Raw genomic sequence first — 16,357 nt, forward strand, 5'->3', positions numbered from 1 at the left:
TTGGACAGGTTAAAAGAATGGGCAAAGAAGTGACAGATGGAATACAGTGTGGGGAATGTGAGGTCATGCACTTTGGTAGGAAGAATAGAGGCATAGACTATTTTCTAAATGGGGAGAGAATTCAGAAATCTGGAGTGCAAAGGGACTTGGGAGTCCTAGTCCAGGATTCTCTTAAGGTTAACTTGCAGGTTGAGTCGGTAGTAAGGAAGGCAAATGCAATGTTGGCATTTATTTCGAGAGAACTAGAATATAAAAGCAGAGATGTGCTGCTGAGGTTTTGTAAGGCTCTGGTCAGACCACATTTAGAATATTGTGAGCAATTTTGGGCTGTGTACCTCAGGAAGGATGTTCTGGCCCTGGAGAGGGTCCAGAGGAGGTTCACGAGAACAATGCCAGGAATGAAAGGCTTAACATATGAGGAACGTTTGAGGACTCTGGGTCTATATTCGATGGAGTTTAGAAGGCTGAGTGGGGGGGGGGATCTGATTGCAACTAACAGAATACTGAAAGGCCTGGATAAAGTGGATGTGGAGAAGATGTTTCCATTAGTGGGAGAGACTATGACCCGAGGGCACAGCCTCAGAGTAAAGAGAAGACCTTTTTGAACAGAGATGAGGAGAAACTTCTTTAGCCAGACAGTGGTGAATCTAAGGAATTCATTGCCACAGAAGGCTGTGGAGGCCAGGTCACTGAGTGTATTTAAGACCGAGATAGATAGGTTCTTGATTGGTAAGGGGATCAAAGGTTACGGGGAGAAGGCGGGAGAATGGGGTTGAAAAACGTATCAGCCATGATTGAATGGCGGAGCAGACTCGATGGGCCGAATGGCCTAATTTCTGCTCCTATGTCTCATGGTCTTATGGCTGAGTGGCCTCTTCCTGCTCCTAGTTTGTATGTTCGTATGGTCATATGTTTGTATGAGATGCATGTTCTAATATAATAGTACAATTCATCTTAATAGAATCACAACTGTTGGCAAGACTGCAACGTGTGTACTAACCACACTGTGGCATAACCTGTAAAACAGCTATAATATTTTTACAACAAACTTTACAATGTTAAATCATAACTAAAACCATTGTAAATAATTATTTAAGGAAGAGACAACATATGTCAACATTTTCTGTTATTTGAAAAAATGTTCCAAATCTCTAAGTTTACTGCAATCACGATTTTAACATAATTTTTCAAATCACCAGCTCCACGATGGCTATGCTGATGACCTGCATTCAATTATATACAGATTCTTACTTAGCAGAGGATCTGTGATAGTTTCAGGTAGTTTTTATTTCACTGTTGGAAATTATCTATCAGCTATTGCATGCAATATGATTCAGAAGGGGAGAGGGGAAATGATGAATTGGAGATGGAATGTGAAATGGACAGAAGATTGGTGCAAGAAAATGCAGATAATCTGATAATCTTTAGATTTCTTGTCATATTCAGCATAGCAAGATACTCCTGAATTATTTTAGCTACTTAAAATGAAATTAAAACAAACTGCTTAATTTCCTACCATTCCAATCTCCAATGACTGGAGTTTATCAATGGGAAATGCAATAAAATATTTTTTTGAGGCAGAGGAAAGTTACTTGATATACTTCCTTGTTCGCCCCTTTCAGGCTTCTCCCGAGCCATTTGCCCTGGCCCACTGGCAACTAATCCCAGGACTTTGCCAACGTTGATTTTTGGGGATAGAAACAATACGAAGGTGGGTCTCCTTCCATCCCTTTCTCAGATTCCATTCTCGAATATTAAAGATGATATGAAACACTCATCCTTGAATATTAAAGCTGATATGGAACACTCAGTGAGATGATTTGTGGATACAAATCAATGCTATGGCACTATTCAATTGCTGCAACTCCAAGCATGGAACAACATGCTGCATTTTAATAAAGTCAAGTACAACACTACCAATTTTTTATTGTCTGCTCCAACTTCCCAGTTGTGCTGTTGAAAACTTTTAGAAAAGAGTCTTTCATTATCATTATGAACTGTCACATGAAACAAGCATCTCACATCCCAGAATAGCTGTGCCATTGTGTTATGTTACACTCCATATCAATGTTTTGTAAGGATACAGTACACTCAAGGCTATTTCTTTAATGTTTAAAATTTCAGTCTGAGTACCAGTTATTAGTTTTGACTCAATGCCACGTATTTCCTTACTGTACCATTTGTTTCTTCATTGCTGCACAAGGGAGTGTCAGCAACAAGGAGGTATTAAGGAGGTACAGTGAATTACAGACAAGGAGGAAGAATACAGTGCAGCATTTCACTTAATGCTCTTTAGTAAAAGAAAATAAATACCCAATTTCTTAAAATCCAGTTGGTTAAACTATCACTATATATGCACTAAGCAGCTTCTGACAAGGGCTAATGAAGTCTTCTACCATCTAAAATAAATATTTTTAATTTGCTGAAGGAATGGAGGAAATTATTGGAAGGAGGGGAATGGATAAGAGACTATATTCACACCTTCATCAACTCAAAAACATTGCCTTGCTCTTAATAACACTTGTTATGGTATTGAGAACATATGAATTATACATGATAAAACTTGAATTCATTTCTTTTAAAGCTTTACTTCTAAGTGAAAAGCCATGTAAACACTTTGACAAACTTAGAAAATATCAGTGTTTCACTAACCTAACAAGATTGCAGTTCTTTGTAACATCGAGCTTATTAAATTAAACACACCTTTCACATTTCATACTGGTAACAGGAAGAATCCAATTTAGAGCCATTATACAAGCAAAATGCTACAGTTAATTACTTTATTGATATGCATGGTTATGAATGAACATACAGTTACAGTATACCTGAACACCTATGTCCAATGAAAGGAAATGTTGTACTGGCGAAAATGATCAAACTGGTAAGTCAGCATTGGAAGACAGAGGCTGATTCAAATATAGTTTCCAGCTTGTATCTATCTGTTGGTGAACTAAATTCAACACTGAAGATGGAAAATCACTTAAGTAGCGTGACCAGAATGCAATACCCAGTGAGTGGATAGTCACAAGTAGGCACCAACATTTGATAAATGCTCAAACTCTTAGTTATATGTGGGGTGAAACTGAAATTTGTAATAACTTAAGGACAAAAAGAGGATTAAGTTCTATTGACTTATCTAGGCTGGGATTCAAAACCATTTAGATCTAAAAGTGTAATGACACAAACAGGTATAGCCTTTAAAAAAATGTTGTTTGAAACCTCATGGTTTAGCAAATAAAGGGCCTTCCAGATATAGTATTGAATCCTCATCTGTTTCAGATGAAGTTACATTGTTTCATAGTTTGCCATTGTGAGATTTGAACTCTTGATCTTAGGGTTACAAACCCAGTACCATAACCACTTGGCCATTTAGGCCAAGCTCTCAATTCAAGAATCTCGGATCCAAACGTGGCTCCACATGTAGTAGCTCCAGGTGAGGCTTGAACTCACAACCTCAGCATAGCTCGCTAATCGCACTGCTCTACAAGTACCGCGCGCTAACCGATTGCGCCACTGGAGCGCCCTTTTTAAACCTGTTTCCATCTGTTTCAGATGAAGTTACATGTTTCATAGTTTGCCATTGTGAGATTTGAACTCTTGATCTTGGGGTTACAAACCCAGTACCATAACCACTTGGCTATTTAGGCCAAGCCTTGAATCCTCATAATGCCCCATTCCTAGACTGTGCTTGATTAGCTCGTTTCAACAAGGAAATCAACCAGGGCATTTCGAAGGACCTAAAGTTGGAAAGCAAAAAGAAAATAATCCCCAGGGTGCCTGTTTCTTACTGCTATCTAGCAATGGCTATTGCAAAAGTTTATGCGGAAGCCAAGCATGGCACCTATACTCTCATTGGTCAACTAGCCAGTTCACATCAACTAACTGGATTTACATATTAAGAATGATAGTACCAGGGCATGTGTTACCCTCTGTTGGACTACAGCAGAGCAAGACTGAAGACCCTATGGAGGGAAAGCAAGGAGAAAAAGTGCCTTAACCTGCAGGAGGTTTTGCTTCTCTAACATAGTAGTGATTGTACATAAATAGCAGCTCTATTTCCTGAAGTTAAAATGAGCTGCAGAGACGTCCTTCATTCTACCAGAGATATTTTGCAGTAGGCCAATCAGAGACACTTTCCATGTGACCAGAGACATATTCCATTCGACCAATCAGAGACATTTTCCATTCGACCAGAAGCACATTCCATTCAACCAATTAGAGACATTTTCTATTCAAACAATCAGAAGCATTTTCCATTCCACCTGAGACACCTTCCATTCTATCAGAGACATCTTCCATTCTACCAATCAGATATGCTTTCCATTCTATCAGTTAGAGAATTAGACATGTTTTCAATCCTACCAATCAGATGTTTTCTATGTTTTGTATGTAATTTCAATTAAACATGATTGTGTCCTTATGTTGAGAGGCAGAGTCATAAAAGACCTCACAGGAGTACTGTGTATTTGATCTCTTCATAAAATATATGTACTTTTGAAGCTATCCACTTACAAAACAGAGATGTATCTTCCCTGTCCTAAATATGTACATCGTGCTTCAATCTTGATCAGCCACTATTATAACATAGATGTATATACTTTTATATGTGCAAAAATTCTTTTGGTTACATAATCAGCTTCTCTTTCAGAAATAGGGGGAAAAAAACAAGCATCATACCATCTTCTTTACAAGCCTCCAGAGAAGGTGGAATCATCTGTATAATGTTTGTGGCCTTGTCCCTCACCACTTGTTCTTCATCTTGTAGAAGGGTGAAAATACATTTCCACAGTGTTAAAGTATCCAGAAGATCTGCATCGCAAATGGGGGTTTATAATTACACAGTGAAAAGTATCTGAAATGATCCTGTTGCGAATGTAGAAATATTAAAAGGGGAATTTTTAGGGACTGCATTTATAACAATATGTTTTTCTTTCCTGGGTCCCCAGCCAATTTTTGACGGGTTGTACGGCAGCTCTCTAATACCTCAATCAAGTGATCAAAACTAATTAGTGAGATTAAGCAATAAAAGTCGACAGGCCATTTCACTGTAAAAGATATTCTTTTCTCAGCTAATGTACAAACACAGAGGCTTAGAAATTACATTGCATCAGCCTAACTATCCTCCAGGCATTTTGCCAATGAAGAGGATTTCAATGCTTGGCTGCCAAATTACAGGCAGTGGTCCTCAGGCTTGGGGCGATCGGGATTGAAATGGTGACAAGTGTGTAAATGACTGGGAAATGGGGATATTGGGTGGTGGGGCAGGGGAGGAGAAAGAAGTGATCAAGAAGGATAAGGCCACCAGGCGAAGGGCTAGGGGAAACAAGCAAGAGGGCGAGGGGGCACGACTGAGAAAGGAAAATGAGCGTCGTTCAGGTGAGGGATAGGGGAGAAGGGGAGAAACCACAAGTGAGATAGGGACAGCAATCAGGAGTGGAAGATGAACTGTTATTGATATAGGGAAGAGCTTGGGGGGTTGGGGGAGGAGGGTCGGGGCCTGGTCTTGTAATGATCTTCAGTACTGCAGTGAAACCAGGAGTTGCTGGTAAGTATTTAAAAAAAAAATGATCCTTTTAGTGTCTCTGGCCATCCCTTTAGGGATCCACCTTTAGGGATGGCTAGTTGGATGGCATGTAGACCATGTTTTCCTGAACACTATCAAATGGATTTTCAATCATAGGTCAGGAACTAGAAATGCAGGCTAGCAGCATATAGGCTACCAAACCCGCATGTCTGGATGTCACTATTTCTACCTTTACTAATATGGCGGATGGCACACATCCAGCACATACTGAGCGTATGTGCCTGTCCACCATACTGCATGCTTATTCCTAGTCTGAGTATGAAAAGCGGCATGGTACCACTGCACTTCTAGAACATACGCTTCAGCATGAGTCACTGGCTTCTGTTTAAGAGCAAGGCACGGAGCTAATTTCTCCTATTCCTAGATGATAACATCAATTATAGCACCTGATTTACTGTCCCTGCTGAAATCAGCAGAGTGAAATTTGAATGGAGAGATTCTTGTTTGTATGGTGTAGTACTGAACCTGGTAGTGCCTTTGGCTACTAGGCTATTAAGTGAGCTCACATTCAATTTAATCTCCAACATTTGCATTCGCTGATTATAAATTATTCATTACAATTTTTAAAAATCTGCGTTCAAATACAGTTATCTTAATAAATCACTCTTGGTGGCAACATTTATTTTTATACTCCTGCATCCAGAGCTACCTGATCTAAGTATCCTACAGCCCACAAAGTTATATGTATATGTCTTTCTGATCAGAATATTTACCTACCAAATACAGCAAGGTAAGATTTGGATTAGATCTAACCTCCACAAGCAAACTATGAAATCTACTCACGAGTTGATATTAATGTAGATAATCAGAACTACTCTTTATGAACTGACATATTTGTTCAGACCAGATAAGGTGGGGCCTTCAAATACGATTAATTAACATGCGCAAGACAAAACTTTGTGGGGTGCTCAGTGCACTTAAAGCAGGCTTTGATTAAATGTGAAAAAGCACAGTACTGAATGAGGTGCTAGGTCAATGAGTTGTAGTAATATTAAGCTATCAAAGAATGAATTATATTATAAAAATATGCAATGTATAATGTAAGCTTAGATTACTGTACAATGTATTTACAAATACCTCTGGGGGAAGAATATAAACAAATCAGATGCAAATGTATTTGGATCCAAGCATTGATTCACAGAGCAGCAGCAAATACATTTCCTGCCTACATCTTCTATTTAGCCTGAAGTATTTACTCACCAAAATAAAGTTGTTTATTGGCAAGCAAAGATGGGGCAGCATCAATGAGGACTTTTGCAGCTGTCAATCGGATTTCTGTCTGCTGCTCTACTCCACAACTCTGTGCAACTAAATGAACCCACTGTTTGAGATCTTGAGTTATGGAATTCAAGGATTTCTGTTGAGAACAGAGCCATATATGAGAACGCTATAGATGCCTCTCCCAGAGGTAGCATATTGATTCATCGTTATGCAAGTAGTTAGTTTCCATTACCTCCTGCTTCTTCAGCACTAGACGGATCACCAGCTTTGAAGCCAATGTGAGTGTAACACTTTGCATCTCAATGCTAAAAATTTACAAGAAAAATTCAATTAATGTTTATGTCCAGCTTAAATTCAAAGGAGAAGTACAACTACTATCCATATTCAGATGAAGAAATAAAAAACAATTTAGACATTGCTAAATTTATCCTTTCAAGGTATACTTTTAAATATCCTCAAAAATATATTTTCACGGATATACAGACATACTATTCTCAACTCTCTACCATGATTCAAGTTTTTGGCCTTGCATGCATGAAGCAGTTGGATAACTGGACACCAAGATGACTGCCACCCTGGGATGATGCGACCTTAACTTAGAAGAAAATGTTATGCTTGAAGATTTAATTTTTCACTGTTGTTTATTATTACTGCACATAACATTTTGCCTTCATGTAAAGCCAGCTACTCTTATGTACATTGAACTCCTCTGAAGAGGTAGATTAATGATATGCCAATTGGTTGCTAACGTATATTCTGAAGAGGAACCACTGTCAAATTTCGAGCAAGCTCACCTCTATTCATCAATGTTCCCAAAATGCACAACTAATTGGGGGAGGAAGGGGAAATATTAACTCAAGCCTGCATTCAAATGTAGCCATCCCACAGTGTAGCCTTGGAAACCAGGAAGGTATGACAGTGGGCAGAATATTGCCATCGCCGTGTGGGGGCAGGCCCAACACGTTGATGTGTAAACTGACGCGCAATGACATCGAGCATGCATCCCGACATCGTTTTGATATTTCGTTCAGTGGGCGTGCGCTGGAGGTGGCTGCGAGCCCACTGAACTGTCAACAGCCTATTAAGGCCATTAAAAAAGTAATTTAGCTTGTTAACAAAGCTGCCCGTCCAACCTTAAGGTTGGTGGGCAGGCAAAGAACCCAAGTGGCCTTCGTGTTTTCTAGGAAACATCATCCACAGGCAGGATGAGGTTTCCTGAAGGTTTTATAAAATAATTAAATAAATTTTCCACACTTCACAAACATGTCCCAGCTCATGTGACAATGTCTTAATTGGCCCACCCGTGTAAAATGGTGGCGATAGGCTCCACGTGCCCCCATGCCCACTCCTGAACAGCCTGCCCGCCATAGGAAAAATTCATCTCAGTGAGTATCTAATCCTCTGAACATGAAATCAACAGCTCTTTAAATGGCGGCCACTATAAACGAACAAATCAACCCAAACATTAGGTTTACTGTGGGTTATTCAATCACACAAAATAAAGCTAATAAAATTATAAATGAATATAAAGGATGCATCATTGGAAAGTAAGTTATATAATGGCCTGTCATCAATAGTACAGACAATGAAACTAGTTGATTCGGTTTAAAACCCCAAGTTATATTTGCACGTGCAGTTATTCAGGTCAAGTTCAGATGAACTTTCACCTGCTTACACTACAATTCCTAATAAAGTCAACCATTGGCAAGGGAGCACTCTCACCTGGGAACCAGAAGATTGTGGGTTTAAGTCCTATCCAGGCAGCTGAGCACAAAATCAAGACTGACACTTCAGTGGAGTATTGAGGCTGTGCTCAACTGTCAGAAGTGGTGTCTTTTGGATGAGGCTTTAAACCAAGGCCCTGTTGGTCCTCTCAAGGTCCCATGGCACTATTTGAAGAGCAAAGGCGTTTTTCAAGTATCCTGGCCAAAATTTATTCCTCAACCAAACCTAAAACACATCATCTGGTAATTTAGTTTATTACTGTTTTTGGGAAAATCAGCTGCCATTGTTTCCTGTCTTGTAACAGCAATTGCACTTCAAAAAGTATTTCATTAGTTGTAAAGTGCAATGCAACATCACGAAGTCATGATAGGAACTACGTAAACGGAAATATTAACTTCTTAAATAAATCTGATAAGCTGAACAAATGCACAATGACACAACAGCAGGAATTGCAGGACTATGCATCGAGGAAGATGTATTACTTAAAGAAGGAATCATTATTAAAGAAGCCTGATCAACTTACAACACAGCCTTTTGGACTTTGAGGCTTGTTAATTTTTCCCCCCACTAAACAATTGAAATGAAAAATGAAATGAAAATCGCCGTAGTCCCAGAGCAACATAAGCTGCTCTCTCATCAGTGAGGGAGACAACTAGTGCTGAGTTTAACCTGAGGGTCACCACACCTCAGACGAAGGGCAAGGTTCAGAAGGCAGATGGATGACCTCAGGCGGTACAGGAATTGAACCTGCGCTGTTGGTGTCACTGTGCATCACAAACCAGCCGTCCAACCAACTAAGATAACCAATCCCCTTTCAAACACTTACGGTGGAGTACAGAGTGTTATATTGACCAGCATGGATTCTCGTTACACTGGAATTATACCACAAACCTGAGGGTTCCAAGTCATTTTTAATGCTGATGCACTTGTTTATCACTGAGGCAAGGGTGAGAATCCTCAGGAGTAATATCAAACATTTAAACATTCTAAGACAGGTACAGTGAGAAAAAGGTAAAATGAAGAGCTTACCAGAAATTATTTAAGTCTATGGCTAAAGGCCCAGATCCAGAAGGGTGTGTGTTGCTGCTTCAGCTTGTGCTATTGATGCAACATTAGTAAGTTTCTGATCTGAGACTCATAACTACTGCAAAGTTAGCTAACACCGTCCAGAAGCATTTAATGCATATCTGCAAAAATTTTCAAAATAGAATGGAAACTTTTATCTCTTCTGAGTACTGGATTGAACCCGAAATTGGGTTTCAAGCAATGAAACAAATCATATTAGGAAGGCTTTTCATTACATTGGATTTCTGCTATACCAGTTAGAAAAAGCTTAATGATTTCACTGGATTCAGCAGGGGAATAAAATTCTATTCCTGAAAAATATATTGCTCACCTAGATGGAAAACAAATGTGCAAGTACTCCATTTACTTTTGCTGAAAGAAGCCAGGAATCCATGTTGGATTTAAGAGATAAAAATACTTGAGAATCATTTCTACTTCTACCTCCTCACTTCATGCTGCACAGTAAACAAGGCTTATTATGGCAAAATTAAAAGTGACGCGATGTAACTTCTCCAGTCTTCAATCTTTTATACTTGAGATTTCTTAAATCATGTTGTAGGAATACGGCTTACAAATTAAACAATCCTTTGTTAAAATACAGTAAATTATTTAAATAGATTTATGATAAATCGTTAGGTTTTGGCTTTTCTATGTGCTTGAAATCAAAGATATTGCGAAGGTTGCCAGTAGCATTTTTTTGGATTCTCTGGGGCAGAATTTTTCGTTTAGCATGCAGGCATGGGCCCAACCCGTTCGAGCATTAAACAACATGTGGTGACATTGGGCGAGTATCCTGACGTCATCGTGCACTTGCGCAATAGATCAGTCGGCGGGCATGTGTGAGAGTCGGCATTGTGTGCGCTGACAATTAAGAGGCCTAATAAGGCCATTAACGTAGTAATCAAGTGATTTTTCGTTGCTCGTCCAATGTTACTGTTGGCGGGCAGCCGAATTGGCCAGGCTGCCTCATCCAAGGTGGGATGAGGTTTCTGACATTAATTAAAAAAAAGATAAAAATGTTTGGACAGATCCTGATGCGTGGACATTTTTTTCGGCATTTGAACATCTTTATTTATGGCTTTTGAATTCTTCAGCCCTCTGCCTTCAGGGAGCTTTCTCTGAGCACTCCCCCATGCCCGCGCTGACTTCAGCGCTCGCTCTCCTCCCACCCCCACCCCGGCGCTGAACATTTCACCGCGCCTTTCATGCTTATTGGCCATTAATTGGCCAGCTAGCGTGAAATCGTAAGTCGGGGGCTGATTGTAGGTGGCAGCCCATTTCCTGGCTGCTCCAAGGCCCACCGATCGTGCCCACACGCCGAACTCAAAATCCTACCCCTGGACCTTATTAAGTAGTTATTAATACAAATAATGCCTCTAAGAGGTTTTCATTAGTTTAGTGATCCAAGAATATATTTTTATAATTTGAAACACATTGTTTTAATTTGCTTTGGTTACTATGGGGTGGATCTTACGGGGAGAAGTATTCCCAAAACCCCGTCCCGACTGAAAAATCAGTCATCAGCCTACCAACTCAAAAGCCGGCTGCCCTGCAGTGTGAATATGCTGGGAGCAACTTAATTGACTTAACTAATTAATTGGGAGTTCTGCTCCCATCTGCAATGAAGTCCTGCCTTAGAGAGCTGCCAGCCAATCTGATTGGCCAGGGGCTCTGCAGAAATAGCAGTAACAGGATCGAGCGATAGCCACTAATGTGACTACAGCCAATCCCAGAGGAAGAAAGAGTCACGAAGCCTGGACTCAACATTCTCCGCTCACCGTAATATGGGATGCTGGACAGGGTGTGCGGGAAGGCCACCTGTTTTATTTTAAGAGTTCTCTACGCCTTCAAATACACGGGTAGGGGGGGGGCCATAAAATTCAGCCTTGTAGTTTCCATGTGTGAGGTAGACTGACTTACCAGAGCGTCATACTAAGGAACTCTCCAGGTAACTGGTGTGTAAATCCAAGCCTTCACATAAGCTCAAAAAACACACAATATAACATAAAGTACTTCCATTCACTCCTTGAGATTTCAAACTTTGCTCACATATGGTAATATATCAAGTTCCTATGCATCATGATAATGAAGGCAGAAACACCAAATTGCACCCAGAAATATTGGTCTTTAAAAAAATAAGATCTGAGTTTTTAAAATGCACACAAGCCACTGACTGGAATGCTGCAGGGTGACACGCTAAGAGATAATGGAAACAAAAACAGAATTACCTGGAAAAACTCAGCAGGTCTGGCAGCATCGGCGGAGAAGAAAAGAGTTGACGTTTCGAGTCCTCATGACCCTTCGACAGAAAGGAACCCACCTTGTTGCCAGACATGGTACTCCTAAAGACATAATTGCTCCCTCTTATAGAGACAATGGGACATAATGGGAGATGAGTATCATCTCATCAAGAAATCCTGTGAGCAATGCCCAGGCAGATTTGTGAATTTGCTTCCCACTTGAAATATAAAAAGGGGTTAAAAGTGAGCTGAAAAGCTGCCCTGATGCCTGTCTGTTGGATGTTCTGATGCTGGAAGTTTGACTCAGAAGTAACAGCCATACATAGTACCCTTGCAAATCATCAATTTTTCAGATATCCCGATCTCTCTCCCTCTCTACTGAATTCAACACAACTGGAACCTTGAAACTGACTATTCATCCACCGGAGTCATCTCTACTGGAATCCTCGAATTGCAACAGCTGCAACGCTTAATCACCTACTTTCAACGAGTCAAGAACTGCTCCTTTTAAATAAAGATATATAAATATATATATATAAAACATATATATAGATATACTTACTTCAAGTTAAGTTCTTACTTTCAACCTGCACGACCGTATATGCATATGCATGCATTTTATCCTTTCTTGCCTTTAGTTGTTAATAAACTTTCTCTTACCTTTAACTCAAGAAAGTCTGATCAAATTGGCTTCTTCAAAACCTGAATGATTGGGTCTGGGAAAAGTATCTATGAAAGGGATCCCTTTTAGATTAAATCTTTTTTGGTGGGGGGGGGGGGGGGGGGGGGGGGGGGGGGGGGGGGGGGGGCGGCGCGGTGCGGGTGGTGGTGGGGTGGTGAATAAACACATGGAGCCAGTTCATCCCTCCCCACCCGGGGCTTAACAATTTGGGGGTGTCCCAGCTTGACGGTGACAAATTGAAGGACCTCACCTGGATCAACAACTTTGGGGAACCTCACCTTGGGTTGTAGCATATGTTAAGTGGTTCTTCACGACAGCATACATAAGAGGCACTATTATATATACCATTACTATTTCTAACCTCCCGATTGGGCACTGTGAACTCCATGGAGAGCCTCCTCTCAAGCAGCAGGGCTACAGCTCCAGCAGTGGCTGCCACTCCTGGTGGCACTGTTGGAACTGAAGAGCTGCCGGTCTTCTGATTAGCCAGCAGCTCTTGGAAGCAGGACATCCTGTCTCAAAGGCACAGAAGCCATAACTCCAGGCAATTAATTGCCTGAGGTCTATTGCCCCTGACTTTCTGGTCAGTGGCCAGGAGTGGCAGCCACTGCTGGAGCTGTAGCAGGCCCTCAACCAGTATCCATCAAGGAAGTCAGGACTGCTGGTAAATGGGATCAGGCTCATCTGACAGGCTCTGGCAAGGGAAGGAGTAGGGGGTGTGATCACAAGGGCATGGAGGAGGTCTTCTCACAGTGAGATGGAGGGGTACCCCTGGTGCTTGGAAGGAGGCACTCAATGGATCACACTGTGCCCAATCAGGTTAGAAACAGTAATGGTATATATAACAGTGCCCCTTATGTATGCTGTCGTGAAGAACCGCTTAACATATGTTATGACCCACCCCCAGGTGAGGTTCCCCAAAGTTGTTGATCCGGGTGAGGTCCCTCAATTTGTCACTGTCTGGCTGAGCCATCAGTCTCCAAGTAATATCCTGGCCATGGTCTTTACTTACAGAACAACTTTTGACTTTCAGCTGTGGGTGAAAGATACATCCAGAAGAGACTGGAATACAACTGATTACATAGGGTTTAACAGCTAAACACAATGCCTACATCCAGTAGATCTGAACAGAAAAATTTGGCATGAACGACAATATGAGTGAAAAAGGGAAGCTCACAAATATAGAAATTCTGATCAGAGAGTTTACCAGACCTGCAATACATTAGATTTTTCAGAATTGTTTTTGTGCAGCTATTAACTCATTTTTAAAAATTGGATTAAGGTATCAATACAAATACAGCATTCCCAGGAATGATATATGGGTTTACTGACCAAAATTCTGTCTGATAGTGTCATACTGATGATACAGAATATATATAAATAAACTGACCCTGACTCATTTGGATATATTTCACTCAGCATTGTGAAAATTTTTATTTTGGGAGTAGTTTACATCAAAAAAGGGGAGAGTGCAATACAATTTTAGGATGTTAAAAATCTGGCTAGTATATTAACCAATTTAGCAGTTTATTGCACATTATATTTTTCCCATCAACACTTGCAAATTTAAATCTATCCACAACTGCCTCTGAAAGATTTTGGGACAGTTATAATTGTTTTAATCAAAATCTGCAGTCATTTTTTAAAAACACCCTATATGGCCTAACAATTTACAGAACAGTGCAAGGGGCTGTTAGGGATTTTTAAGAGATTCATTCTGAAGGATGTCATTTCTCACACTTTATATAACGATGCACCATATGCACTCATGTGTCATTATTGTTGACAAAATAACTGAAATCTTGAGCAAGATATTATCCTAACATCCTGCCAATTGTTCTCCAACTCCACCATATCCAAGCAACAGCAGTATTGCCTGGTATTGTCATTTGGATGAATATCCAGGAATAAAAAGTTTGCCAATTAATATTATTTCAGTGAAGGCACTTCCTGACTGAATTTCTGGTGGAGCTTAGCTAAGTGCCATCATCTCAGCAATTTAAACAAGACTTCTACTAATAGTTTGGGGGTATTTGGGAAAATAATTTCCTGAGAACTAAATGGAGGACATATATTTTGTAGTTCCTTATCTCCAAGTGCTAAAATAAAAAAAATCTGCTTTAAGAGCAATGGCCAGGCTTTATTCATTTCACAGTGGCTTGACAATGTCTTCACATTACAACCCTTGTTCACTTTTTAAAAAAAAGTGGCAGGGATAAACTTCGTACAGAAGCTTCACCATCAAGAATGTTTCAGCACACGCTGCAGATTTTCTGTTTTGAAGCATTGTGTGGTACATTTCAAACTAGATCGAGTTGTGGTCTATGCTATTTAATTGAATCTTTTACAGTTATTGAGGTAACATTGTGTGTTTCCACATACAAATTCGGGTTTGAATGTAATGTAAGAAACACAACAAACTAATTTCTGTGATAATGACTAGATGATCTTGTGATGTCAGCAAATGAGGAATATTGGGCAGGACAACATGGAGAGGTGCCCTACTTTGCTTCAAAATTGCACCATGGCATCCTTTATGTGCACCCAAGAGAGCAGGCCTCGGCTTAATGTCTCATGTGAAAGATGGCACCTCTGGCAGTGCAGCACTATCTCTGTACTGCATGGGAGAGTCAGCCTAAATCACATGCTTACGTCTCTGGAGTGAGACTTGATCATACATCCTTCCAACTCAGAGGCAAAAGTGCTATCAACAATCCACAGCTGACATTTCAGGACAACAATGGCCATCAGTGGATACTGCAGTACTTAGGTTGGAGCTAAAGCAGAGTGCTCAGAGACAACTCTAATCTTCATTTAATCAAAACTAGCCCTGACCATCACAACTATAATAATTTGTGCATATAGCATTGAAAGTAAATGGCCAAACCACTCAGTGGTTTATTTTGCTGATACAGCAGCAGCCTTTTCCCATCTGATAGCTGATCTAGAGGTTTTCATTACAGAAAAGTAAGAAAGTGGCAAAAGAAAAATGCATCAAAGAAAATGGAATTAAACTTAAGTACCAAAACCATAGACATACAATCAACATAATCTTTTTGCTATGAAAAAGGGTCATGTAGATTTTTAATGATTTCTAATGTTTTTGTGCTTCAATTGTGTTTGCTTATCAGTGACAAAAATTGAGACCATTAGTTAAATTTTACAACCAAATTAGTCAGCTAGCATGCAATAAAAACAGAGCTCCTCTTGTGGTGAAAAAATGTAGTGCAGCAATTCAAGATTTTTTCTGAAGAACTGCACGCTGCCATAGGTTATGCTTATGACCGGCTTGTTAAAATTTACCATTGCCTGAAATGATGGACTTTTAAGTCAGTCATTTAAAATGCTGCGAACTGGATCAAAATCGAATAGTCCAGGATAAAACACATCAGTGACACAAGAACAAGAAAGAGGAGCAGGAGTAGACCATTTGGCCCATCAAGCCTTCTCTGCCATTCAATATGATCATGGTTGATCTTGGGCTTCAGCTGCATTTTTCTGCCCACTTCCCATATCCCTTAATTCCCTGGGAGACCCAAAATCTGTCTTTCATCCACAACTTCAGGGGTAGAGAATTCCAAAGATTCACAACCCTTTGAGTGAAATAATTTTTCCTCCTCAGTCCTAAACGACTTGACCCTTATCCTGAGACTGTGCCCCCATATTTTAGAATATCCAACCAGTGGAAACAATCTCTCAGGGTCAAGCCCCTTCAAAATTTTGCAGGTTTCAATGACATTGCCTCTCATTCTTCTAAACTCCAGAGAATATAAGCCCAATTTACTCAACCTCTTATCATCGGACAATCTCCTCCAACCCCAGGGGCTTTCGCTATCACCT

General features: G+C 40.2%; 1 protein-coding gene and 1 non-coding gene across 4 annotated transcripts in view; both read right to left on the reverse strand.

Moving 5' to 3' along the window:
* The window catches only part of thada (THADA armadillo repeat containing), a 423,367-nt gene that overhangs the window by 61,419 nt on the left and 345,591 nt on the right, over nt 1–16,357 (reverse strand). For 2 of the 3 annotated variants that reach the window (XM_041182915.1, XM_041182913.1), the window contains 3 exons: nt 7,038–7,110; nt 6,785–6,941; nt 4,678–4,809 (listed from right to left, as the gene is read on the reverse strand). In XM_041182915.1, the coding sequence (XP_041038849.1) occupies nt 4,678–4,809; nt 6,785–6,941; nt 7,038–7,110 (362 nt within the window). The remainder of the gene's footprint in view (nt 1–4,677; nt 4,810–6,784; nt 6,942–7,037; nt 7,111–16,357) is intronic. The other variant, XM_041182914.1, reaches the window with a different exon arrangement.
* Nucleotides 3,426–3,520, reverse strand: trnat-ugu. The gene is made up of 2 exons: nt 3,483–3,520; nt 3,426–3,461 (listed from the first exon to the last, which is right to left on the reverse strand). It is a non-coding gene; the product is annotated as a tRNA-Thr (tRNA).

Source organism: Carcharodon carcharias, chromosome 2, assembly GCF_017639515.1.
Source record: "Carcharodon carcharias isolate sCarCar2 chromosome 2, sCarCar2.pri, whole genome shotgun sequence".
NCBI lineage: Eukaryota > Metazoa > Chordata > Chondrichthyes > Lamniformes > Lamnidae > Carcharodon > Carcharodon carcharias.